The sequence below is a fragment of the Leuresthes tenuis genome, unplaced genomic scaffold (genome assembly GCF_036924035.1).
Source record: "Leuresthes tenuis unplaced genomic scaffold, fLeuTen1.0.hap1 SCAF_10, whole genome shotgun sequence".
In the NCBI taxonomy this organism is placed as follows: Eukaryota; Metazoa; Chordata; class Actinopteri; order Atheriniformes; family Atherinopsidae; genus Leuresthes; species Leuresthes tenuis.
Genome location: NW_027325364.1, coordinates 22,758,350 through 22,785,822, shown reverse-complemented (window position 1 = coordinate 22,785,822; position 27,473 = coordinate 22,758,350). Strand labels below are relative to the sequence as shown.

Genomic DNA, 27,473 nt, shown 5'->3' with positions numbered 1-27,473 from the left:
ACTGAAAAGCTAAAAAGGTTAGTTGACTGTTTCAAAAGGCCATCTAAGCCCTGGGATGCATCCTAAAAGCAGTGGAGGATGTGGGAGAATAATGGGGAAGGTGTCATTTCTGATGAAAAACATATTTCATCCCACACAGGACACTCTGACTCCTCTGGACAGATCCATAATGACAGGCCATTTCATTCATAGTGTTTCAAGGAGGCATGCCTCTGATATCTTAATCAACTTTGCACTTACAAGACCAAACACAGCAAAACTAAACAATGTGAATGCAAATAGCTACTAATTATTTTCTCATAACATTTTTTATTCACTCATTTACGATACCTAGATTGTACATTTTCTCACTGTGGGGTCATCTTATTTTGAGAATCCTGTGGCAACTTAACCATAAAAGACATTTTAATTCTCCAATGATTTCTTTACATGCAATAGCAATTAAGAGGTGTAAATTAGGAGAGACTGAAAAAAACAGTGCAGGGTGTAACAGCACCCTTCAAGCGAAAAAATATCACAGGTGTTTTTTCCCGCAGACATTTCGACATGTGACCGCAGCAAATGCACAGGCGTTACCAATAATATGAACAATGGCTCACTGAGCCAGTATGCACAGTACTGGGGCCAGAAACTGAAGCAGCTAATTGTTAATCAGCCATCATTAACATCATAACTTACACCTGTGCTTTTTTCCCCCACAGCCCTGTTTTATATGAAAAAAGCCTGCATGTCTGTGAATTAATACTGAAATAAAGAGCACATATTCAACATTTTGAGAAGCAGGACAGTAGTATGGCAGTGTTGAAGCTCAACTTCAGTTTGTAGCTGACCACTGGGCAAAGAATAAACCCTCAGAGGGAAGATTTTATGGTCAGATGAGAAAACGTTGAGCTGTCCCACCTCAATGACCAGAAATATGTGTAGATGAGTGAAGATGAGGCATTCAGCCTGTAGAACATTGCGCCTTCTAGCAGGCACGGTGGTAGTAGTATCATGCTGGAGGTGCTCTGCTGCCACATTTCATAAAGCAGATGTAGTAACGAGGAAGAAGATTACCTCAGATCTCTTCAGTATAACCTCAAACTATCAGCGCAACAGCTGAAACAAGAGCTAAATTGTTTGTTCTAATGGGACAGTGATGCCAAAAATGCCTCAAAGCTAGTTGTGGAATAGGTAAAACAGATTCAAATGAAGCTTTCTGCGTGAAGTTTCCAAAGTCCCATCTTCCAACTTATCAATAATTTATGAATGAGTTAAACTGAACATTGCTGCCAATTCCATCATAAGGGGCAGGGGATAATACAACAACTCTGCCCAACATCTCATCTTCCTTTTGTTCTTGTTTTCTTTATTAAAGTTCAGCCTGAAAAAGAATTACAGACAGAAATCACTGAAAGCCAAATACAGCCACGACCATCATCATCATAATCACCAAGATCATAATGAGTGTCTGTAAAATTGATTTGGGAAGAGCATAGAACGGATGGAATACTACACCACCAACAATTCAATAGGTGCAGGACATAATTATACACAACAATTTCCAATCCAGCTTATTTCAAAGCAGTGTCTTCAAAATGAGACATTTGCATAAGCAGCACATGTTCGCGCAAATGTGGCTGCTATCCTTTAGCGACCGTTGAATGTGAGAAGATAGTGAAGGAGTGTAGGGACAGCACCGTAAGAAGGGCAGATCAGGTGTTAATTTAATGCGCAGGCCTGACAAAAAAGGAGAAAACACTGATAAGGATCAAAGAAATAACGACACGCCTCCTTGTGGTTTATAATGGAGTAATGATGTGAAAGATTTCTTTTTTTATCGTGAATTTATTGGGAATGGTGTAGACTGTCATGTTTTTTCAAACTTTAAACGACTCTAGGTGAGGGAACGCGGTTAAAATAGTACGTGAGGCTTGTCACTGTTCCCCTGCAACCTGCAACATGGGCAACCCACTCACCTGCCGGGTGCTGGTATTGCGCAACTTCTTACACGCGTTGGGTCCTAGAAGGATCCACTACTCCCAAAGCACGTTCTTTTTAACCCTTCCTGTAAGTGCTCACGAGTCGGTACACAGACGTGCACCAACGTGCTTCTAAGCCAACATTTCTTGGCGGACTGAAGCTGCATTCCGCCCCACCCCTTGCAAACAACATCATCACCACTGTACCTAAATCAGGAAGCACGGATACGTTGTTTTTCTCCCCCCCCACCCCCCTTTCTAACGGAGACACTAAAGTGATTACAGCAAAAACGAACCGTAAAGGGGAAAAAGGCGTTATTGTCAACGGTGTTGACAACCACCGTCGACCACTGCTGAAGAAGACTGTCAGCTGGTTACATCCAGTGCAAGGCTCAACTGTGGATGCATTTAACACAGACTAACCGGAGACGGGTATGTGCACTGTCAAACTGATCAAATTCACGTTTGTGTTCAAGCCGATGGGGGGGGGGGGGGACTAAACAAGTACACGCGCGCGGCGGTGTATATGCAACAGCCGCTTTGTTGCGGCTTTTTTTTTTTTTTTTTACGAGTGCTGGTTACGTGGTGTAACGATAGTAAACATGTTATCCACGTAGACTTGTTTACACTGCGTAACAGACGTCGAGAACCCCTGCAGGTTAAAATGTGCTTTTTCGCGCTCTTCCGAGTTGTCCTAACTTAGTGTTTCAAAGTACATTAAGTCATAATGTGTTTAAGCATCTATCATCAAACTGTCACTCTGTTTGTCATGTGCTTTGACCCCACCGCCTGCACGACACCGCCACCCACCACTGCCATCTCTTCCGCTCCAATCCCTCTTAGCATATATCGTAATTTAACGCTTCTTTAAGCTCTGGTAGTGTATTATATACTTTGAACGAAACTTAGCAAATTTTTTTATAACAATTGGATGTTTTTCTTACATTCGGCATACACAACGCACACAAAGTAGTCTCAAAATGTAATGAATTTCAGTTTGTATTGAGCAATTACAGCGCACTCCTTCCGGAAATATGTGTAGTCTTGGAGAAGATGAACTACTGAGTCGTTTGCGAAAAAGGATATTTATTTAAAGCTTTAATGCAGACATTTAAATTACTATGAAGAATGTATATGTGCCGAAATTAGCATTACGGTAAATTGAGACTGACAAAAACGGAACTGTGCCCCACGACGCATTAAGTCCTGCTCTGAAGTTTGTCACCTTTAAATAGGAAGATTTGAAAATGGTAGTTTAGTATTTGTATATAGGGGCAGCATGGGAGGCGAACATGTCAATGTTTTCTCCTAACCTACAGTTTATATTGTCTGCTAAAATACACCACATTAATACAAACACAACTCTAGGGAGACACAATCTTTTTTTCTTCTTTAATGAATAGAGGATACTTTTTTTTCATTGTTTTCACAGTTGTTGAAATCATTTTTGGGCTGGCTTTCAGGACACTGGACCACTCATTGTAAAGCCCAGAGGAAACTAAGTATTACATAATTCTGCTTCCTAAGCAGAATGCTTGTCTACAGCAAGCAAGCTCCACTTGTTACCCAAGTTTACATAAAAACACTGAAAGCCTGTAACAGAAACTGTATGGGCTCCGTTGGCTTAAATGAACAAAACAGCTTCAGCACTGCCCTGTTGAGGGAAAAGAGCGGCAGCGTGCACAGCAGCTGAAGATCCTACAATAAGCCCACAGCTACATTTCTTAATCACATGTTGTCAGTTTGATATGAAAGGGGAGATGGGGGCTCAAAGCTGTGATTATGTGCTCGCTTACTGTCGCTGCTTGGCGCAGGCTTTGAATAATGCACTCACACATGAGTGGGTGCTTTTGTCTGAACTGCACAGATTCATTAAAGCCTACTGCCCTGAATGCTCTCTTGCTGGAGAGTCCTGTGTGAGATAACCTCAGGCCTTATCTGATGCTAATTACAAACAGGTTTAATCCTCCCCTTTTTAGGTCTTCCTTCAGATGATGAAACACTTAGGGTTCGTCTTTTATATCAGCACGGTCACAGCGAGTGCACGGCGGTCTGGCTGTACTGTCATTTCAGTTTTAATGCAGAAAATTAAGAAATGACAGATTTAGTTAAATGTCAGGGATTACTAAGTATTAAAAGTATGTAAAGCCAACGTTTTTACTGAGATAATGAGATGCCAAAACCTTGATGTTAACCTCTACATGCTTTGAGGAGAAAACTCATGTTCGCCTGTGACTACCTTTGCTGGATAGGTCTATGGAATGCATTCCATTGAGTTTCGTAGGATTTGCCCCAACCAGGAGAAAATGCCTGAGGGTTTGCTCACACCCTCACGTGTCTCGCTTGACATTCCTTTGTCTTTATAAACACACTGCACTTACAGCAGGAAGACTGGAGAGCACATTTGACAGAAATGTGCGTCTCCTGTCAGAATTTTCGGCATAGAGTGAATTTCTTCACTTTGCTCGCTAAATGCACTACATCCACTTGCCACAACTCCGTTTTTTTTTTTCAGGTGATACACTGAGGTTTGTCGACTTCCGTGCGTTCAGACTCACAAACTTCCTCCTGTTTCTCACTTCCCCTCCTGTCTGTGCCTGTTCTTGGCAGACAGGTCGAATCACATTACCTCCTGTTTGAACACCTCTTGAGCAGCAGTGCAATGATTTTGTTAATTTTGCCCAAGGTGTGACGCAGGCAGTCAATCCGGGGTGCTACTCTGACAGCATATCTCATCATCTGCAGTATTTAGTGTGGGAGAGAATAGCTGTTTTGATCAAGGACAATAAGTGTGATATAGCCTTTTTGTTTTGTTTCAGTATTCAGATTGAGAAGTTGCAACTTGGACTTTTAGGTTGGAAATGCATTTGTTGGGCTGTGATGGCTGCCTTGTACATCCTGTGGTTATACTAGCATTAATTTAGTCTACAGGAAATTTTGCTGCATGTAAATATGATAGAGGCAGTGTAGGATCAAAATTTAGCTGCTGTCTCACATCCTCATTGTAGGTGCATTAAATATCATCTATGATGCCACAGCTCTGCTTCTCTTTTTTCCACCAGAACTTAGCATGATCTGAATGCCTCCTGCTGCCACGGTTGCTGTGGTCATTGAGTCCAGTTCCAACAAGGTTGGATCTGGTAGCGATAGGACACTGTGTAAAATGTGTATTCAAAACAGAATGCAGTAACTTGCAAACCTCTGAATAAAATAATGTATTCACAATAGAACAACAACAATAAAATAAACGTCGAATGTTGAACATGAGACACATGGTCATCTTGAATTTGATGGCAGCAACATGTCTCAAAAAAAGTTGGCCTCGAAAAGTAAGTCGTACTAAAAGGGGGTAGCTGGGGTTAATTGGCATCAAAAAGAGCACCATAGAAAGGCAGTCTCTCAGAAGTAAAGAAAAATGTTCAGCAATCTGCAAAAAACTGTCTACAATATATAGAGCAATTTCAGAATAATGTTCCTCAATGTTCCTGTGAAATCGGGAGTGCTTGGAATATTCCATCATTTACAACACACGTTCATCATCATTATGATTTAATTACTCATTGTCAAAAGGGTTTGTTCCGGGGCCTGAAAACCAGAACTGGATGCCTGTGAACCATTGCCTCTGAACGTGGTTCACATTGCCATCTGCAAATACAGGTTAAAATTCTAAAAAAAATCATTCCAAATGTGAAACAAGGGGGATCCAGGAACAAAGTTATTTTAAATGGATAGAGAAAAAAGTATTTTAGGTCAGAAAAATTTAAATTTGGTTTGGAAAACTAATTTGTGGCGAGTGACCATCCACGTCGTTATTAGTGCTCAGTTCAAAAGCCTGCATCTCTGATGGAATTCGGGTGCATTACAGACAGACAAAAACTGTAGATGCCTGGACAAACTAGTGACAAAGGCCAGTTCTGTAGTAGGCAGAAGGCTAGACCATCTCAGTGCTGTGGTGGAGCAACAGATGAGGAGGAAATTATATTCTGTTTTGGAGAACAATAAACATCCTCTCCACAGCAGCAGGACAGAGGAGCAGGTGCAGTGAGAGGCTCATCTCTCTGCACTGCAGGACTGAGAGTTTCAGGAGGTCCTTTGTCCCCACAGCCATAAGGCTTTTTAACAGTGATTGTTGACTTTTCATATATATGAATATATATTTATTAATGTATTCATTTATTATTATTATTGTTCTAATATGCAATCATTGTAAAATTTAAAAAAATTATAATACTTTTTTTTTTAGCTACTCGACTAATTTATAATTTATGTTCTGTTGTGAATAGAATACTGGTTTATGAGATCTTCCCAACATTTTTGGCATTGTGGTTGTATTTCTGATCCAGAGGGGCACTGGCTATGCATCCCTACTGAAGAGTATTGTCCTTATGCTTCAGGTCCTTGGCTATATTAGCTGAACTCTGAAACAAACATCTACTTAAATTAATAAAGCAATATATATACATAGCACTGGACCCTTTGGGATTATTGTTTTAAACAAACATTCCCATAGAGCCATATGTGCTGTTTCAAAAATGTCCCACAGCATCTTTTCTAAGAATTTACTCACCGTAACACTTTTTTTGTCTCAGCAGTCACACTCCTGCAAACATCAGACTGTGTGTCATAGTCTGAGATATAAGTCAAAGTCGGGGCTCCTCATGTGAATGAATCACCCATGTGTGAAACCATTCATGTTGTGGTTTTAGAGCAAGAAGCCAGGATGACAGCGACTTTCATGTTTCAGTCGGGCAGCTGGAGCCCAAAGGCAGGCGTCGCCTCTCTCTGTTGTGGAACTGTTTTAATTCAGCCAAAAGTCATTTCTGCCTGCTCACCAGTCTGACAGAACCGAAACTCCTCCTCCAGTTTGGTCCCACGCACAACTGTCCTCACAGATTGAAACTGAGGATCTCAAACCAGACTGCCGTTATTATCTGAGCGTAGTGCCGATGCCGAAAATGAAGTGACGCTGGCATGACGAATGTAAATGCGAGACCCTGACGATTAGACATGACTGTGACCCCCATACTGGCTTCAGTTAGTTGTTTAAGGTGCCAGCTACTGCAGATATGATAACAAAGAAAACTGTGCTAAAATTATTGCTTTTAATGTCATGGTTACAAGTATTTCTTTTTTTTTTTTTACTGATAACTTTGCCATTCTCACTCTGTTTTATTTGCAGAAAGGATTTTCAATCATTATTAAGCTGCAGAGTGTTTTCCTTATTTTCTCCACAGTCTGGAAGCCATTGAAACTGTGACGGTATGCTAGAGCGCAAGGTTGGCCTACAGTCTAAAGCCCTGAAATACACTAAAATATCAAGAAAAATATCAAACTCTCAAATGTCAGAGGCAGAGTTTTTTGAGATATTGAAATGAATATCAAAATCATGAATATCAAAGTATTTGACCACTGATATTCATTTTGTAAGCAAGCTGACTAGCTGATTAGTAATTTCAGCTTTTAATGTAGCTTGACCTGAATGGATTTTTCTTTGGCCAATTCTGATGATGAGTAAGAAGATATGATTGATGTTTTTTGAGGTGACTCTCATTTCTCGTCTCCTGTTGAAAAAGAAAAAAAGAAAATAAATACCCAGTGAAGCTCACTGATCTAAGCGATTCAAATGATAATAGCTTTACGAACTCTTATTACACAACCTGCGGCTCGTAGTTCCCGAAGATTATGACACAGCGTCACAGTGGCTACGACCAAGGTTTGAACTAAATGAATCCCTTAATGATAGTCCCTTCCTTTCCTAAAACAGACTTGTGGTCATTTTCTGTAAATTTTCTGCTTATGACCAAGTAATTTATGCTTCACTAATGCATGAAAACACAAAAAGAACACAAAAATGATGCCGTAAGGTCAACTTGCAATGAGCCGTCCATTGGGGATTGAGTCATTCTGTAGGCAACATTCCATTTTTTTGTTTGCTCTCTTATTTTCAGTTAGGAACCCTGGTTATCTGGAGTCCTGTTGAATGAAAAACATTGTATGTCTCTTAATTCTTCATTTATGGTCTCAAAAATAGTATTGAGTGTGTTACTGGGTATAGACATTGAGTTTGAAATTTCAGTATTGTGACAGCCCTAGTCTCGACAGTTTACTGAAACACAAATAGTTTCAAAAGGTGTTGATGAGCACAGCTGTGCAGCCTTTTCCAGTTTTCCAGCAACCATCAGTTCTTGTGGGTGAAGGTCGCCAGTTAACTTAGACACACATTGATCTGTAACACTGGTAGCTTGGCTGCATGATTGGCACAAGGGTTGAAGTCAATTCACAATTCCACAGTTCCTTTACCGTCTGTGTTTCCACAGCAGCAGCACCACATGGTGCACAGAATCAGATTTATACCAATAACTGATGGAATCCGTGCGTGAATCGTAAGAGTACCTAACATGCTAAAAGAATTTGGACGAGGAAATTGAAAAACATAAACCATGTGGTTGCTTGTTTTCTTTTTTTTTTCATAAATAAGACAGCAAGATTGAAAACAACCAGTTTTCAGTCTAATAAGACAGGGAGCATCTAAGAATGAGTATGATCCTGAGTGTAAAGCCGCTAATGTTACCCTAAACTTTAACAGAGAGCTGCTGTCAAAGAGCGGGAAAAGTTTCTGGTTTTATTTCAGTGGTTAACAAATGCATTGGGAATAATATGCCCTTTTAGAAGGAATACTGGGTAGTATCATAGCTGATAACAAAACCAATTAACAGAGCATGCCACTCTTCATACCATTTAAATCCATCCCTCTGGCTGCAGAACCATGTATTTCTTTCTTACAGGGAAAATTCCAAAGCTTGACCAACCTGCTCTGCTGTGTGGTCTCTAAACTGTAACTGCACAGCTGCCGACAGCGGAAGGGGCTTTGATCAATGGGTGAGAAATTGACCTCAAAATAACAATGGGGGATCATTTGCATAAGGGTTTGAGTTTGCATTCATTGCCACTTATCTACTGGTATAGAACACCAGCACAAAACACATGCATGTCTCCCAAAGGCATGAAGTGCACTTAGGGCAAGGCGATATGGGAAAGAGTCAAATCACGATTATTTTTTTTTATATCAGTCAATATCGATATATGTATCGGGTCCATAACTTTTAGCATCCACTTGAACCCCTTATATTCCACTGTGCTTATTAGTAGCATGTCTTTTGCAATACAATAAGCTAATGCATTTGTAATATCACAGTGTGTCTTAAATTTTTTTGTCATATGGCGTGGCGCTGGATAAAGCAGACTCGATGGTCTTCTGTTGCTGCTGCACAGGCGTTGTTATTGGGGGAGATTAGTACTTGTTCCGGGCTGTGTTTGTAAAAGTTTGCATTCACCGTGCTCAAACAGGTGGCGCTGCTTCAGGTGATGAAAAAGATTAGCGACATTCCCTTTGTCTTTGTCGGAACTTGTGCTTGACATAATTTGCAGTGCACACTACTCTGTTTTGTGTTGGACTTCATAAAACCAAAATACCGCCACACCACCGAACTTTTAGGGCCCTTCTTATCAACAGTGTCATCTACAATGTCATCCCTTACGCCTTGGGCTGTGTCTCGTTTTCTTTTTTTTATACGGCTGCAACAGCACAAACAAACACGCCACGACTAGCTGCTGGCATGGCTCTATTCCAGCCACGTAATTGGTTCACCGAGACGCAGCTCTCATTGTCATTGGCTATTTGTATTATCTGTCAAAAGATGGACGAATGTAATCTATCGAAAAGTATATCGACCATGTTTCATATCTCTATCGAGGAAAGGTTATTATCACCCAGCCCTACGAGCACTGCATCTCTTTCACGGTTTCAGACGTTTTACTCAATACAGAATCATTATTTAAATACTAATAATACCTCTTTTTTCAACTGTAGAAAGATTGATAACGGCCAAATTTTCATCAGGACAAGTGGTTCTCTTCGCTGGACAAATATCGTTGGTGTCTTTGTGCAGCCCCCTGTGAAACCAGTTCACAGGGTCCTCCACCAAGTGCAACATCTAAAAGAGCAGCAGCTTCTGCCGGCTTTCATGTTTGATACATGCCATGTCAGTTGGATCCGTATTGTCGATTAAAATCCACAGAGACATCTTTGATTTGAGAGCAAGAGAAGGTCCAGTAACCTTGAGCTGTTTCAGTGATCTAATTGTCGGCATCCAATCAAAATCATACAGTTTAAATTAAAGATAAGCTGAAAAAATGATTGAGTTGAAGGTCAAATTCAGTTGTTAGAGACCGAAAAATTGAAGCCTTTAAACCCATGACGTATACTGAAAAAAGACAAAGGAGACTAAAGTCAGCCAGGCTAAATGTGAGGCTTTCTCTTAAACAGTACTGTTCACACAGATGCCCTCCCTCATTCACAGATGTTGATCTTTGTCCTCATATCTCTTCACAAGAATAGTGTGCTCTCACTGGCAGATAAGCAGAGTGTTGTTACAGTTACTTCTCTCCTCCTTGCCCCCCCCCCCCCCCCCCCCCCCCCCACCCCCCCCCCATACATATGGACATGCACCATACTCATTACGTAATTGACTCTCACAGAAGCTCCTGACATGGTGCAGACACAGCAGGCAGCTGGAGGGTTAAAAGAAGCTGTTGTGTCACACGCTCGGCTGCAAACCTCAAGCGAAACAAAGGAACCAAGCAATTTTCAGAGAGGCACACGTGTTCCGGAAAGAAATGGGTTTGTCCACATGTTGTGGAGTGATATGCCATGAAGGCTTTTTTTTCTTTTCTTTTTAGAATAAAAATATGTACGCTGTGGTTACAGAAGCTTTGATGCCAACAGAAGACTTGTATGGCGAAGGTACACGCCTCTTGTGATTCTTAGCTGTAGGTTTGTGTTAGTTCTACTCCATGGGAGACATATATGCAATATATATATTGCATATATAAAATGTGCTTAGTTACACAGAGATATGCCAGAGGGACAGAGAAAACATGGTATTGTGCTGCAGTTCGGAGGGACAAGCTAAAGTCATAATGTGCAGTTAGATGGGCTTTCCTTACTGCAGCTGTCATAAAAGTGGAGTATTTTTATTCGCTTAGCTCAGAGATTGGAAGCACACGGAGAGACTAGGCCAGCTCTCATCAATGTTAAAATCTCTTTTTTCTTAAATTATTGATAACTTTATAGTTTACAGTAAAGTGGAGGCTGCAGAGTTGGTTTGAGAGGAAGTTATGTGCTCGAGCAGAAGGCTGGCAGTCGCACACAGACAGCAATCTGAGAAGTCACTCTGTCACCTCGCTGAGAAATATTTATAGCATGTGACACGCTATGTTATTACAAACTCTATATTACAAAGCTGCAGTAACACTTTCCTTTGTTTTTTTTGTTTTTTTTGCAAAGGCTGTGTGTGTTTCTGTTCATGATGGCGCTCTCACCGGATGAAGCAGGGTTTCTTGCATAATTTTAGTCGTAAATGTTATGTCAGAGCCTCAGGTTAAAGACGCTTTCAGCCAGAAACCGAAAGGGTCGACTGTTTTCAGTCGATCGGCTCGATGAAAAGTAAAAGCTGCCCAAACAAAAAAAATGAACATGTTGCCACTTCTATTTTCGTTTGATTGATACAAAGCTGACTCCTTTGATGCACTGAAATAGCTTTGATTCCGCTGTTTGAGCTAATTTCCCTCAGTTCTTCAGAGAACTTGGCTCCTTGTGGGAAGATGACTCACAACTGTGGTGCAGCTTGGATTCTGACTGTCTAGCAAGAGGACATAGAGTAAACTGATTATTTAAAAGAAATTATGCTTATATCCTTCTGCATGGCAGTGATGTCTGTATCATTTGATTAAATAGTCTGGTTTACGTTTCTGTTACTTTTCCTTTCCCTTGATCTTGCATTTGCATTAAGATGGCAAGATAAAAACAGAGCTTCCTACATTCTCTTGGCCTGATGAACACAGGGAAGTCGACATTTACCTTTCATGCTTTGATTACAGACGTATTCAGTTTTACACCACTGTTATAGTATGACTCAATCATGCAGATGCACCTTTTTAAGAGTAAAACCATTTTGTTGCAATAAATAGTCGAACATAGTCACACGATGATGTCATTTAAAGCCTTCAGTTCTTACCCATCACATGGGTAAGTTTCAACCTGCTGTTTTCACACGGTTGATGAGAAAAAAGACGTAAGTGTCGAAATGAGTTTGACAGTTTTCCGTACCATCCAGACTTTTTAATGGTATTTTATTTTGGATAGCATTAAATCTTGACATCTTACATGAAGCAAAGCTTGCTTGTTGGACCCTAAATGTGTCACGCTGGGGATCTTCACCTGTGGTGGATGCTGAGCCTGGCCCTCAGAACGTTTCTTCCCTCCTCCACTGGAAGCACGGGGTTTGGAGTCACGGCATTCCATCCACTGTTTTCAAAATTTTTTTTGCATGTGTCTGGATTTTATGATAGCTGTAAATCTGCGGGTGGATATCGAGGCAGGATGTATGAATCTGAGCTAACGGAAACACTTTGACTCTGTTTTTCTGTCTCAGTCTCAGCACATTAGTGACCTCTCTGTTAGTGGAGGCACTGACCTCAAACCTCTTAAATCCTTTACCCTCGCATGTTCCCATAAGATTATTAGTTCTCCCCACAGAATGTGCCTTTAAGGGACAATTGTCCAAGAGCATTTCTATGCACTAATATACTGGACAGAAAAGGGAAGTAAATTGCCCCACGTTGCTTACTTGGCTCCTCCCGTCCACTCTTTTTTTATTTTTTTATTTTAGTGACTACACTATAAAGTGACGCTTCATTTAAGGAAGTGTCTCAGACAGAAGAGTCTGTCCCTGCACACCATGTTTTGGCTTTGTTCAGAACTGCTTCTCCAAGCAAAAAAATTCCAAACATATTGACTGCCTTTTGATAAGACAGAGCTTCTTCATTTGACTATTCCTATACTAGCCCCCCCCCCCCCCCCCCCCCCCCCCTTAGGTTTATGTTGCAGGGAGGAAACATTCCATTTATTTTCAATGGCCTGAGGTCAGTGAGTTGAACATCTGTGCATCAATGCTGCATTTAGAAAGGGAAGATTTGGATTTTGCCAGTAAATAAGACACTTTACAGAACCTGAACCAAATCTGCAGCTGGTAGCCCAGAAAAGACTGTCTTTCTTCCATCTGTTCAGCTGTTAGTCCTGCTGACAACTCCAGCATCGCACATCATTTTCCTGCAAAATGTGAAAGCCCCCGGAACATGATCTCTGAAAAAGGAATTCTGTCATTCGGACGTGACGGCTAATACTCGTAACACTCAAGGAAACAGAACATCAGGTTTGACTAACTCGGTGAGAGCTGTCAACAAAAGAATATACGGCTGTTTTGTTTATTTCAGCGTGTAGCTGTTTTCACTCTAATGAGTCCCGTTTTGTTCTCTGCCTCTGTGTAAAAAACATTATTGGCTTATGAGGATGATGATCTGAAATGGCTTCGGGTAATGGGCAGGTCAGAGGGATGTAATTGGTCATATGTACTGCAGTCTCCACTTTGGGGAGGTAATGGATTCTTCGAGGTGCTGGCCTGTGTATGTAGCCACCTGATAATGAAGAGCTTTTTCCATCTTTACGATGCATTAAAATCCCAAACAATGTTTCCAGATATGCACTTAGGCACACCTAGTGGTTAAATGCAACCTATAAGCCTGAAACCAGAAGGGATTATTGAAATGAGCTTTCCTTGCATCATTGTTAATTATTTGTTTTTAAATTACAGGTGTGTGTGTGTGTGTGTGTGAGGAAACCAAAAGGCCATGAAGTACAGTCTGTGCTGTTTTAGTGGCGCGGCTGTATTTTGTCCTGCTGTATTACACCCAGCCTCCCCCTCTTCTGCCTGTCTGCCTCTCTCCTTCTCCTTCTCTCACACTCCATTATGCAATCGTCAATTCTTGCAAGTCCTTGCAGGATCGTAGCTTCGATTGTGTAACATTCAAGGGAAACGCTTTGTATGGCCTCACATTTACCCACAAAGATTCCGGGCAACGTGTCACGACATCCAGCAAACATCAGAGTCCTCAGTAGGTAGTTTGATGTAGATGTTTGTTGATTTTTCTGCGTATCAGTATCTCTAAAACAGCAAAGGTCAGCTGCATTAGATACATGTGGTCATGTTTGGGTGAATTATAAAGAAAACACATCCTCTCAGTGGAAAACCACAGAAACTGGGTTGCTGTGCTTCATTATTCTGTCCCTACTTTCCCTGACACTGTGTGAGGACGTCTGAATCAGACTGGTTGCGTAATGAAAAGAAATCTCATTAAAACCTGAACGAATCAAAACTTTTGGATTGAGTAAACATCGGGTGGATTGTTTGGCATGAGAGGGATTTCTCCCAGTGATGGAATTACAAGCAATAGTTTTGCAAACCTTGATGTTTGCCGTCACATTGTTTTATCTTTAGCTCATTGTTTTGGCTGTATGGTCCTGACTCAGAGAGCGGATTGATAATAATTTGAAAGTTTTCATTGGTAATTTGATTGGCGGGGGGGTGAGGGTTGGTTAATTTTGCTTGCACTAATACTTTAACTTGTTGTTATTCCATCGGAAGCGACGGAATGCCCTCGTGTTCTCTGTTATTCGCTCACATTCACAGCCTCCTTCAGCTGCCAGTCTGCGGTCAAGCAATCAGCCACCGCATTTAGTTGGTCAAATTACCTGCTGCTAAATCTGGAGCGCAGCCATATTACGGCCATTATGGTAATGCACTGAAGCCTCCTAATCTGTGCTCGACGAACAGAGAGGGACGGTCTTACGTGGAGAATAGTTAAGGTGTTTTATAATGTTGCCACTTTTTTTTTCTTTTCTATTTTGGCATGTGCTTTTTTGAAGGAAAAAAAGATGCTAAAAACTGTCAAAATCTAGTGTGACCCAACCATCAATCCTCCCTTTGACGATCTTGTATTGATTGTAACGTGCTAAGAATTGGTGATCACATACTTTAACTTCTGTTAACTGCAAGAGGTTCCACAACCATGTCTGAGCATTTGGAAAGGTTCTTACCCCTTGAAGATTTAGCGGTGAACGTGGGGCAGCCAGCCCGTTGGGATTTGCTGTCAGATCTGAGAGATCTAGGAGATGAGTGGAAGCGAAAAAAGCCTGTGCTTTAAGATGGGGCCCTGAATATCGAGAGGTTTGAAAGCAGTCAGCAGGGACCCCAAATTGAATTCTGAAATAATCATGGAGCAAGTGAAGGATGCCTTGGACTAGGGTAATGTGTAAGTACCTGTCAGCTGCTTTACGAACTAATAAAGAAAGAAGGGGCTTAAATCTGTTGAATAGGACTTTGGCAGTAACTTTTTTCAAGTCAAAGATCTGGCCACACCAATAACAATTTAGATGCATAAAAATGTCAATATTTACTCACTAGTTGGATCAAATCAAACAAAGCACCGTCAGATATGTTTCCATTTCAATTCACCCACTCAGCGCTGATAACACTTTAACTGCACCCACTTAGAAGACATGTTGAAATGCGTCAGCCTCTGGTTCTCTCTGCCACCGACTGAACAGAGCGGGGGCTGAGAGAAGTGTGTCTGCAAGACCTTCCTGTCGCAGTGCAGTACTCCAGGCCGCCTGCTTGAAAGCAAGTTCACACTACAAGATTGTTCTTAAAAGTGTCTTCCGATTACATGTTACATCGTTCAAACTACGAACCATGCAACTCTTATGACTGGCAGTCCCAGTAGGGTTTCACACTACGAGTAGTCTGAACTCGTGTGTCCCAACCCGTGGGATTTTATTTGTATGTCGGCTCCAGCTCGGCACTGATTGGATCAAAGATTGGAACTTTTACATCTGCTGTCTGCAGTCCAGTCAAAAGAATACAACTACCCTAATTACCGTGTCAGTCTGGCCGTGTAGTTTTAAAGGGGAAATTCGTTCTGGTTTTGTCACTGTGCAGTGAAAACCTTGCACGCCCCCTTTAGTTAATGGCTGGAAACCACTGTTCTACTGTCATTTTGTAGATAATCTGTAAACTATGCGTAATCAGCAGCTTGAAACATCTAAATGTGATAGTCTCTCGTTCATCAAGCCAAAATACAGTGACAGCTGCCCCGGACTTGATGATATAAATCAAATATTTTTAAAGCGTATTATTAGACTAGCTGATGTGTTCACAGCGATGGCAAGTTATTCTACTTTTTAAAAATGTGTTGCGCTGAGATAACGTTTGCGAGCACGGGCCTCGTGGCCCACTTGTATCGAGTCTGCCTGTAGAATGCAGCGTAATGCCATCCCTTCATGTCGTCATAGTTACAGGCTTGTCTCCTGGAAGCTGGGGGTAGTTTTTTGACCGGTTGTGAATACTCTGAATTCTCCCTCCCAGCTCCTCTCCTGCTGGCTGCTTCAGTAAGAGACTTGGACATGTGCACAAGGTTAAAAATCACATCTTTGAAACGTTCACACATGGCCGCCAACTGAACTCTGACTTCCCTCAGATCAGGCCCATTCGCAAGCCACCTCCAATGTTTGTCTCTGACCTGAAAATCAGGCTTCGAATCTTGTGTGAACGTGCCTTAAAGGGCCACGAGATCTGTCATTACATCAGTAATACTTCGAATGGAGAATTTCTGTGTTTTCAGCTCTAATGAGAGTTTCAAATGATTAATGATAATGGTATTTAAGCAGTTTTGTTGTTCCAAGGTCTGCACGACTCTGTGCTATCTGTTCAGTGGACAGTGGAAGTAATGACACCTCTCAGTGGGTTTTCTATGTACTATGTGAACTTTCTATTTAATTCGTCCCATTGACAGTTGCATTAGGCAAATTAGGTGATTAATCATGTGTATGATTCTCTGTGACGTGGTTTCTATCCTTGATTAATGTCTTCTTTTAACTGATTGACTTATCTGAAGGAAGTGGGAAACTTGGGTAACAAACTGCATTCTTGAATGAATTGCTCTCAGACTCTGTTACCTTTGACATGTCGAGTTCTCAGCCTTCCTACTGGGGTTTCTGTTCCAACTGTCAGAATTCTGTTCCAGCATCAGTCGATAGACCATCAAGAAACCATAATACAGAACAATTGTATTTAGCATGAGCTATTGCAGCAGTATTGTTTTTGACTGCATATGAAATAAAGAAAGGGGGGGGGGGGGGGTGTCTCAAAGATGATGAAAGCCTTTTTTGGTGTATTCAGAACTCTCCTGAGAGCCAGAAATGCATGCTGTGATTATTTGAAAGTATGGGCGAATGGTCCTTGTGGGGGGAAAATGTTATTCCCAGAAAAGGTGGGTGCAGGCTGAGGTTTAGATTAGATAGTAGATAGATAGTATTCCCCCTTTCAGCTTCTTTTTGCTGTACAGCCTTTAGCTTTTCAAACTTTGCATGTAAATGAACGTCCGTCTGTCCCTCTTTACTCGAGTTAGAATCCTTCATTTCTTGCATTCTTGTTTTGAGATTCTGACATTTCCCCCCACCCCCGTACAAGTAGAAAGCTGAAACTTCTTTACTCTTCTTCTGTTATTAACAGCTCGGTTTTGCCAGAAGCATAGACACTGGGACACATGAACACCATCTTACCTTCTAATGCTGCATGATTGACTACGCAGTCATTGTGTAGTTTATAATCGCGTAGATTAATCACGGCTGGTAATTAGGCCACTTTTTATATGACAAAGATACCATTACTTTCTTTTTATTTATTTATTTATTTTCCGGCCTTCAGTCAGATGGCGGAGTAGCACATGATGATCAGGATGTGACTAATCGGTGGTGCCCCACAGCAGATTAATAAGTCAGTTAATCGTATCAGCTTCAAAGATGACTCGAATGAAGTGGCTGCTAATCGCTGTGCGTTGCAGCAGAAGCGATACTGCAGTGCAAAAAGCAGCGTCACGCGGTTCCTACGGGGACACGGCAGCTTTGTTGGGCTCCAGCATTCGCTGCTGCGTTTGCATACTCACTTTGGTTTGTTTGGAATCTTTTGAGAGGGAGAATGTTTACGCAACACTATAAAAATTTAAAAAAATATATTGTTAGTTCGACCAAAACTGAACTTAAAATGGATGTAAGCGTGTTAGTCTGACCAATAACTTGCGAAATCTAGCTTCTCAAAAAACTTGACCAACGCAGGGAACATGATTGGAGGCTAAATAACTCCTGCATACGTAAATGCTCAGCTAGTTTGAAGCTCCGAACACGCCTTAGAGTTCCATATTTAAGCATCATTTTGTAAAGCCTAACTGGATATTGATACAACTTAATTGACAGTAAAGTTGCTCTTCATTCACATAGTTTCTTTTGTCAGACGGCTAACAGTGCTGGAAAATGTGACTTTTAATCTGAGATACTTAAGCTAATATGGCTGTTGCTGTGTCTCGGAGGTGAAGTAGAAAGTTCAAACTCTTTCTCTCTTGCTTTTCTCTCCGCCCCACGACCCTGAATGGGATTAAGCAGGTATGGAAGATGGACGGTGATGGGTGGTGCTCCCATTATCCCGTATTGCCTGCTCTGATGGCCACTGTTCCCCAGCACGTCTTGCGTGTCATGTCACCTTTCTCTACCCAAGACGTGACTCTATTAGGTCTATTACGTCAGTCTCTATTAGGGGACAGAAACATCGATGTTGAAATGGTATGAAAGTAAAAAAACTCAACTTATTAGAAAGAATGAAGTCAAAAACTAATGTGAAATACACATTCATGAATCAAATTCTTGTTCCCATTATTTAAGTGGCAGTGTTCCTACTCACACTGTGTGTGATGCTGCAGTTTCACACCCAGCCCCTCTTTCTCAGATAAGAGGTGTTTTTAATCTCCACATAATGTGCTGCTTACAGCCCCCCCCCAGTCTAAACTCATTCTCTGTTTCTTACAGTCTCTGTCAGCAGCATGGGACAGCATCTAGGAAAGAGGGAGTCTCCCGCAGACAACAAGGTAAGAGTCTTCTCTGGTTTGGATGCTCTAATGTGTTGTTTAGAGTCCAATTTGACGCTCAAGATCTGGGAATGAAGCTTGTGTGAGGAGTTTTTTTTTTTTTTTTTACCCTTATCAATGTGAGCGCTGGCTTTTATCAGCAGGACTTTGGACCACTTTGCAGTCGTGCTTGTCGGTCTCCTTCTCTCATGCTGATTTATTACTGTTATTGAGCTTTCAGTCAGACGGTTAACCATTCCACAGTTTGTATGTCGGGAATCCCTTTTGAGAAAATCTTGGATAGGATGGCTCAAAGTTCTAGATTCCTTGGAGGTAGTGTTTCTCTTCAACGTCTATGCACTGAGTATCTTTACAAGGGGTTTAAGTTCTTTTGGAGCCTCCTACAGTTTGCAGTCTTGGTTACAACTCTCACTCCCAGCGCTCGGGTGGCAAATCTAGGCTTTGTGCTAATCGCACTGCCACAGGCCACACTTTGTACCCCCCTCACAAATGCATAAAGACGTAGTAATCCACGAACAAAGCTTTGACTCGCGTCTCATGTGTAGGTTTATCGTGTTTGGAGTACAGTATAAAGGATGAGATTCAAATATGTTACAAGTTTCAGACTGCAAACTTACTTTTTACTATCTGTCCATCATTTTGACTCACAGTCATGATACAAAAAGAAAGTGCACCCATGTGTTCGAAGGTTTTACGTGTTCAGAACGTAAAAAAGAAATAAACGCCGTGGTCCTTACCGCTGTCATGTTTGTTTCTCAGGAAAACTGAGAAGCAGCCTGATCGAGATGCTGTGGGGGTGATAAGTGATGAAAGTGATAATATCACACAGAAAACTATTAATTAAACTTATTGCTGTTTAAGGTGGTTCTACAAGCTGTTCAATCATGGTCTAACAGTGTAATTAGTTTGCCACAAGCTGCTGCTGCATCTTAACTTATAAAATAGGTAATGACACGTTCACATTATTTCTTTTCTTGGTGCTGTTTATATATTTGACCTCAATTTAGCACCTGGTAAGGACCAAATTATTTTTTAAATTAAAATTGGAGGAGGATATACTTTAATTTCAAGGTGACTGTGTAGTTATGTGTTATTTCTCTGGGATAAGGACCATTTCCTCTATATTCATTATTTCCCTAAGTGTGGAGGCACTTATTGTGAGAATCCAGCATATCAACACTCTCCTTTTCAAGCACGGCTGCTTGGACCAAATTGCTTCTCACTTTTCGAAGAAAATATTTCACACAGTGCATTTTTAGCAGTCACAGCAGTCAGTATCTCCTTTTCAACCAAAGCAGTTTGCCATATCAATACCTATGATGTGGCGAGCATCCAAGGTTCTTGTGTGCCGCCCGATAATATAGCCTCAAAAGTCAAAGGTCTTGGTGCAGCAACACTTCACAGAGGTTCTCATTTGAACTGGACAAAGTATACAGATGATGGCCAGCATCAGGACTGACACTAAACACTTTCCAGGTACACATCTCACATAGCCGTTAGCTTTAGCCCAAGGATCAGAAGGATGCAGTTGGCCTACCTCTGCAAGTCCAGCTATCGGAAGTGGAGAGGTAGCTTTTGCTGTTTAAAACAATAAACTGGAATGAAGTCAAACTATACTTGCTGATGGAGTGTGTTTGTTGCTGTCACAGGTCAGCAAATGGAAAGAATTATTGGTACAGAAGCAACTTTTTTTTAATTGGCAGCTGCACCTGGAGGTTAACACATAAAAGCCATGTCTGGCTTCTTTTTTTTTCTTCTTCTTCTTCTTAATGTTTCAGCTCTGTAAGTGGAGAAATTACAGGTCAGACGCTGCTCCTGTTCGCGCATCATGTAAATAACCGCAGCCTTTTTGAGTTCTTCGTGTCACAGCTTTTCAAAATTACTGTGGCTGTAATGAGTTTGCACCATAATGGCTGAGGCTCCAATCATATTTGAAGAGGTTTGCCAGCTAGCGGTGAGAGGATCTAACCTCAGACTCTAAAAAGAAACACTGAGGTTGGTAGCACTCCTCTGTATCAGCTCTTGAGGTTGTGAGCAGCAGCATAAACCTGTGGTCTGGCTTTTGGCTCCCTGCAACGATTGTGTAGGGAAGATCGGGAGCCTGAACCAGCAGGGAGGCTTATGGCTCAGCTTACATATGATTTGTTTCCTTTGCCTGCCAAACACACTCCAGAGAGACAAGAGCAGGAAGGAGAGAAGTGGATCAATTTGTCAAGTGTGGAGCTGGTGGAGGAGGTGTTGGGGGCAGCATGCCGCATTAAAGCAGCGTTTCCTTTCAGGTTTTACATTTTTCTTTAGGTGTTATGCTGATAACGTTTCTGTATTTATCTTTTGTTTTCCCTTTACTTTATTGTCAATTTAAAGCGCTGACAAAAGAGCCAGTTGTCATAGCAACGGAAAAACAGGAGCAAGCGCAACAGAGCAAGGCAGGCTGTGTTTAGATGCTGCAGAGTCATGATCCCTCTCGGAATCCCTAATCACTTTGGGAAGGTGAAATTATGCTCTCTGTCTCTCACCTCAGTGGAATGTAAACAATACTGAAATCATGCAGCCACGAATCCTGCTTGGAATTACGGGATAGTTTTGTGTTTTAGACGGCTTTTTGAACACAGCAAGGAAAAGCATTTTTTCAGGAATAAGGGTGCTGAATTTCATGACAAGAGCATTCTCTCAACTGTTAAGCACGGGGGTGGAACAGTCATTATTTAGACCAGTGTTGCAATCACTTTCACAGAGAACATTTCAGTTCTCGAGGGAAGAATGTATTTGATTAAATAGGACTTCAAAAGATTTTTCTTTTGTTGAGATAGTCCTTATAGAACTAGTTCAGCTATGAGTGCAAAAGCTGACGTTATGCTAACAAGATTCACAGCCAACAACATCACACATGTTGACCAAGAGCTGATATAATATTTCATAGTATGTTTAACAGTAAGACTAGCTAGCCATCCACGTCATTGATACAATGCAAAAACGTTTGCAGACGAATGATTGACGGCATACTTTTGCTACAGTTTGAAGCAGCAAGTTGAACGGTGAACAGGATGCGAGATGATTGTTGGTGTAAAACCAGCGCCACAGAGAGGCTGTACGGCTCTTGCAGCTTGTGTGTTACAGCTGCCATCCTGTGGTGTTCAGAGGAGGAGGCGCTGAAGGGCTAATGAGATTTCTAAAAAATGTTTCTTGTCACTTGAAATGTCAAGCGGGTTCAACCTGATGCAGATGATCGAGGCTGATCCAGTGGATTCATTCATAACATTTCCACTGGAACGCCATTTTTTCTTGTCCATTATGAAGAATTCATGATCATTGTGGCCAATCACAGCTGAGTGCTCTTCCAGGAGAGGCTATGATCCGTTGTATAGGGTTGTAGGGTTGTATAATGGACTACCTCAGCAAGCTCCTACCCGAAGGTTCCCGTGACCTTCATAACAACACCAATCTGTGAATGGATATCACGTGACGTGTGCTAAAGATGAAACAGAAGGCCGTTTTGAATGACGACTGAAGATCCTCACTAAAAGAACTGAAATATTCTTAATTTATTGATTTACCCAGCATCCTGTGCAGTCTGTTCTTTTTTTATTGATATTTTCATAAACTGAACTGTAAAAATAGCGTAAAGCCTTTGGAAGACCAGGGGATTTTTAACTTGCCCACACTGTAACAGAAATGAGTAACATTCTTGGCTCATATGTTTCTTTACTTATCAGTGCTTTTGAGAAGGTGTTAAAGAACTCTTGATGTATTTGAACACCGGAATATATAATATCCCCCAATATTAAAGCGGTAACAGGAGAGTCGTGAAAACGTAAGTAAGTTTGTATGCAGTCTGTGTGCTTTAAGTCAACACTGAAATACGGAGGCGGGGGTGGGTACACGCTTAGATTATTTTCCACTGCATTTAGTCTGAACTAACCATCTGAGTTGACGTGAAAAAAAAAATGCAACAAGTGATACACAAGCCCGCTTTAAAATGGCAACCATTCTGAGTGTACCGTGCATATCTCACTGGCCTGTGAACATTACCGCACACCCATCTGTTGCGTGACACCTCGTGTTGAGATGGGTTTTTTTAAAAGCTACAGTGAGTGCTATTGATTTTTACTTAGCTCGAACATCAGCAGAGAACATCAGGATGTGGTATAGCCTCGACATGGTGCACCCTTTTCCTCCCCAGAGTTACTGCTTTGCTGTTAATGCTGAACAATCAGACTGCAACAATTACAGTAAGCACAGAAAGAGGTAAACAGAGCACAGCAGCCCCCTCACTCTGGCTACATAAAGGCTTTTGGGAATGTTTAGCAGTAGTAATGTGCCATTTACTTTAACACATGGTGTCTAAAGCCACTTTTGGGAAGTGTTTGAATGAACTAACTGGAGGAGAGTTAGATGGAATGCATTTAAGTCTTACTTTGTTCCGGCATGACTTATTTTTTGCTGCTTAGCTTTATATTCATGTAAGTTTGGAGAGTACATTTTCACTTTAAAACTCAGAAAGAAAAGCTCACCAGAGTGAAGATGATTGGATCTGTTTAACACATCTAACGGCGTCTTGGGTAATGTTTTCTCCTCGCAGCGGAGAACGGATGTAAATCAGATTGAAAGACCCAATGACTGCAAGTCACCACGCACAAAACTCTTTAAATGTCCGAATACTGAAGGAGAATTATTTGCCTCTGCAAATGAAACTTAAAGCAACAAGTACAGCTCAAGTTTGATCAGTTCAACCTCACTAATGAAATCAAAAAGTAGCTTTACGATATTGGCAGTCATACTTTAGGTGGGTGTGCTGCTCCAAACCACTAAGTTAGCATTAAAGCTTCACAATAAGGTGTTACTTTGCCTGTTTAATGTGCTACTTGGTGCTTGGTTGCAGTGCAGCTCTATTACTGAACTGGCTGAACTGAAGACTCAAGTCTCCAGATGAGGGAGCTTGAGGCTCATTTTAGTTGACAGATCAGCCGTACCAATTAGAACCCTCTGTGTATTGTGACAGGCTCAGCCGGCCTGTTCCTGTGTCTACTTTTCCTCTGTGTAAAGTCTGTCTGGAGTGACAGCCTCATCAGAATCACGGCTACTTCCTCCAATCCCTGAGCGTGGAATTTACACCATTACTGAGCACAGAAACTGAAACTGTGATTCTTTTGTTACCTGGAATACTTTGATTGGGTGTGGGTAAAGATATATAGAGATGCAGTTACTCCAGTTTTCCCCTCATTCTGTATGTGCTCTTTTCCCCTGTGGTGGAAATATTATATACTCATATTTGACCGTCATCTTGACCGTCATCTTGGTGAATATAAGTTCAAATCTGGCCCTTTGAAGGTACAAAGTACAAAGTAAACACAGTGAACCATACATGCTTCATTTGTCCTCGATTCCTCAAGAGTGGAGAGGATAAAACACTGAAGGGCACAACCATCACTGAAATACAGACGAGGTGAACTTGGATCCCTTTGAAAATCTCAAATCAGCCAAGCCATGAAAGGTGTTTAAATTGCTGCATTCCTCCTCACCTTTCTGAGTGCTCAGGAACACTGAGCCCCATCCAGCACTCTTACACTGAACTCGGATCAGAAGTTCGGAGTGGATCTGTGGCGGCAGCCATCATGGCAGAGTGTCTGAGACGGCCATCAAACAAGCAAGCTTGCTCGGAAGAATTAGCTTTGTCATATTTCAGGCAGAGTTACTGGGACTGACATGACACTCGGGAAGCATCAGGACAAAAAAATGGTTCTTTTTTTGCGTTTTCGCAAACTTTCTTTTCTCAAAGAACACACCGCAGTGGTAAACACAGTATTTTTGTCATTGTAGACATAAGCAGGCGACTCTTTTCTTACAGAAATTAGATCTTTGGAGCTTTAGTTAACAATCTAATTATTAGCTACCTTTCATTTCAACATTTACACACGACTTGTTCAAAGTGGGACTGTGCACATTTAAGATTGCATTGATTTCACAGAGGCTATTATCCCTGTCAAATTACAAGTAAAGAATCTGGAAAACATCACGTGGCCTTCAGTGGAATCATTGCTGTAGTGGCGTAACAGTTCATTAAGTCCAGGTGGATCAAGGAAGGTGTGTAGTTCTAAAGATGCTGTAATGATTGAGGGGGGAGTCATAAGAGTATGTTCATTCAGAGTAATTCAGAGTTTGATTGAGGATAACATAAATCAATGCAACCAGAATAGAGTAAAGCAGGACTTTCTCTAAAAAGCTTAAAAAATAAGCATGTGTTCTCCCACCTTAGTTCCCACCCTGCTCCCATTTTCAGGCCACTCAGTCAGATTATGTTCCTCCGTCTCTGGAGTCAAGAGTCATATTTAAAGGTTCTGCATACTGTTATTACTTTTTTGCATTTTGTCCTGTCATGCCATGTTTCGATGAATAGAACCATTGTTTGTGCGCTACTAGTCCTAAAAATCCAGATGCTTCAGGCTAAAGTGCCGTTTTTTTTTTTTTTTTTAACCATCTCACTCGGGTCAAGTCTCGAGCTGTTTTTGAAAACCTGTTATGGGCAGATCCAGTCCCGGCAGTTTCATTGCCAACAATTAAAAAAAAAAAATCTTTTTAGGAAATGTCCAGTCACCAGTGGCTCAGTTCTTGGAATGTGGATTTGTTGTTTGCATTGCTGAATTTAAAAAAATCTGAGGCTGCCAAGAGAGATAAGAGAGCTGTGCCTTTGTGTGCGGGTGTATGCAGACAAACTCAAACAAAGGATGAATGCTAGGTGCTTACGTGATGGAGAAAACCCATCATCAAAACAGACTGTAGGAATGCAGAGATAATGAACCCTGAGCAATGCACAAAGTAAATTCATGTGCAGCTCTATTGTTTTTGGCTAATATGCTGTTTACAGTTATATGTCCACCCGTTTGTCCGCCATGCTCATTATGTTGGCATCAGTCACACGGTTAAAGGGCGTGAAAGATGAGACTTCTTCAGCTGTCTAAAGAATGTACTAAATATAACTGTAAGATTTGGGTAGTTGTAGCTCATTGTTGGATCAGATTCCTCTAACAGTGGCGTCGTTTTTTATTTGTTCACAATCACAATTTATTGTGAAGCAACAACAACGACTGCGGTGGACATCCACAAGAGGAAAATGGAGAAAGTTCTTCTTCAGGGAATGCTTTAAATCTCTGGGAATATCTGGGATGTTATTATCCCAGACATTAGGGAATATCAGGGAATCTGCCAGCCAGTTATGGCAGTCTACTGTTTCCCTGCTCGGACACAGAAACAGCTGGTGAGTCGAATCATTTTCACCAGGTTTACCAGGTCATACGTGATTTGCAAAGTTGTTTTCATTCCCCTTCGTGTACATCAACTCTTCTTGGTCTGTCTTCGAGTTACATAACTGTGAGCTCAGAGGCCGAACTAAACAAGGAAACTAACCTACATTCAAGCTTTGTTAGAGGAGACTGCCTCAGACTTTAAATAGACCTTTCACACATTATATTGCTTTTGAATGTTCTTAAGTGTAATTCTTTCAAAAGTGATAAATAGTCTCTTGGAGTCCAATAAATAAATCAGAATTTCTTCACATTGGCAGAAAATGCATTATGAGCTTACATAATTACATGATTAAATTTAAAAAGCATGGCCCTTGTCAACCTTTATGTGATTTGCATTAGTAAGTGCTAGTTCACCACACTTCACCTCCACTCAGCTGACAGGACTGCTTCACAGATGCACACAACGGTCAGCTTGTTCAAATGGAGCAATGCGCCCACAGTTTTCGAATACCTTTGCTGATTCCCCGTATTGGCGAGCCCACGAAGAAGTCGAAACCGGAGCGCTAAGTGACTCTCAGTCAACAGTGAGGAGGGGTGGATGAGTAAGGGTTTTTAAAAAACTAAGATTAGAAAAAAAATGCCTCAAATGGAACTGAATGTGTATTCAGTGACAAAGTAGAAGTAAAATAATGAATCATGACACATAATTTGGTTGTTTTGTGTCAAAGTACAATTTCTTTTGACTCAGAAAAAGAGGTGAGCGTATTTTTTGATCTTGCATGTGGGTCAAGTTACGCATTCATCCGTTTAAAGGTGGATTTTGTCATTTTGTCTTCAGATATAATCACCACAAGGGGGCAGAGTTTTACCAGGCAAGTTGAACTGAATGACCATGTAGCCCTCTTCACATATGGGTTCAACCGTATCAGCGCAAAAGAAAAAAAGAAGATCTCCTGAGTTACTTGTTAACTAGCTGTTTTCCCTCTGTGGTAATCCACCCGTACCAAACAGAGGGAGATCAGCACTCAGTAATGTGTGCACAGTCATGTGTGCTTACTTACCGAGATGGTATGGTGGAATCAGCTGAGAAAAATTACAGCTACATCATAAGCTGCATCCACCATGTTCACAATTGAAGCTTTTTACCCACCAGTCTGGAATAAAAGTTCCAACGTCCACATCAGAATGAGTCATTTACTGCCCAGAAGCAAAGGAAAGCAACACCAAATTTGCTCTTGTTTTGGCTGATTTTTATTTTTGCCATTTCTGTACCTTTGCAAAGTGCGTCCATCTGCATCACGGGAACTCCATACCTGTCCTGAAATGGCTGCTAAGTGTCATGTAGCGTCTGTGCCGTGTTAGCCATCACACTGCTGTCAAAACTCACCTAATCAATCAA

At 41.3% G+C, this 27,473-nt stretch overlaps 1 protein-coding gene across 2 annotated transcripts in view; it reads left to right on the top strand.

The window, feature by feature from the left end:
• Positions 1-2,149: 2,149 nt before the first annotated feature.
• LOC140316794 (myelin basic protein-like) overlaps positions 2,150-27,473 on the top strand; it is a 42,317-nt gene continuing 16,993 nt past the window's right edge. Inside the window, exons 1-2 of one of the 2 annotated variants that reach the window (XM_072394766.1) lie at positions 2,153-2,393; positions 18,775-18,833. In XM_072394766.1, coding sequence (XP_072250867.1) covers positions 18,789-18,833 — 45 coding nt within the window. In that variant the 5' untranslated portion in view covers positions 2,153-2,393; positions 18,775-18,788. Of the gene's footprint in view, positions 2,394-18,774; positions 18,834-27,473 lie in introns of both variants that reach the window. The other variant, XM_072394767.1, reaches the window with a different exon arrangement.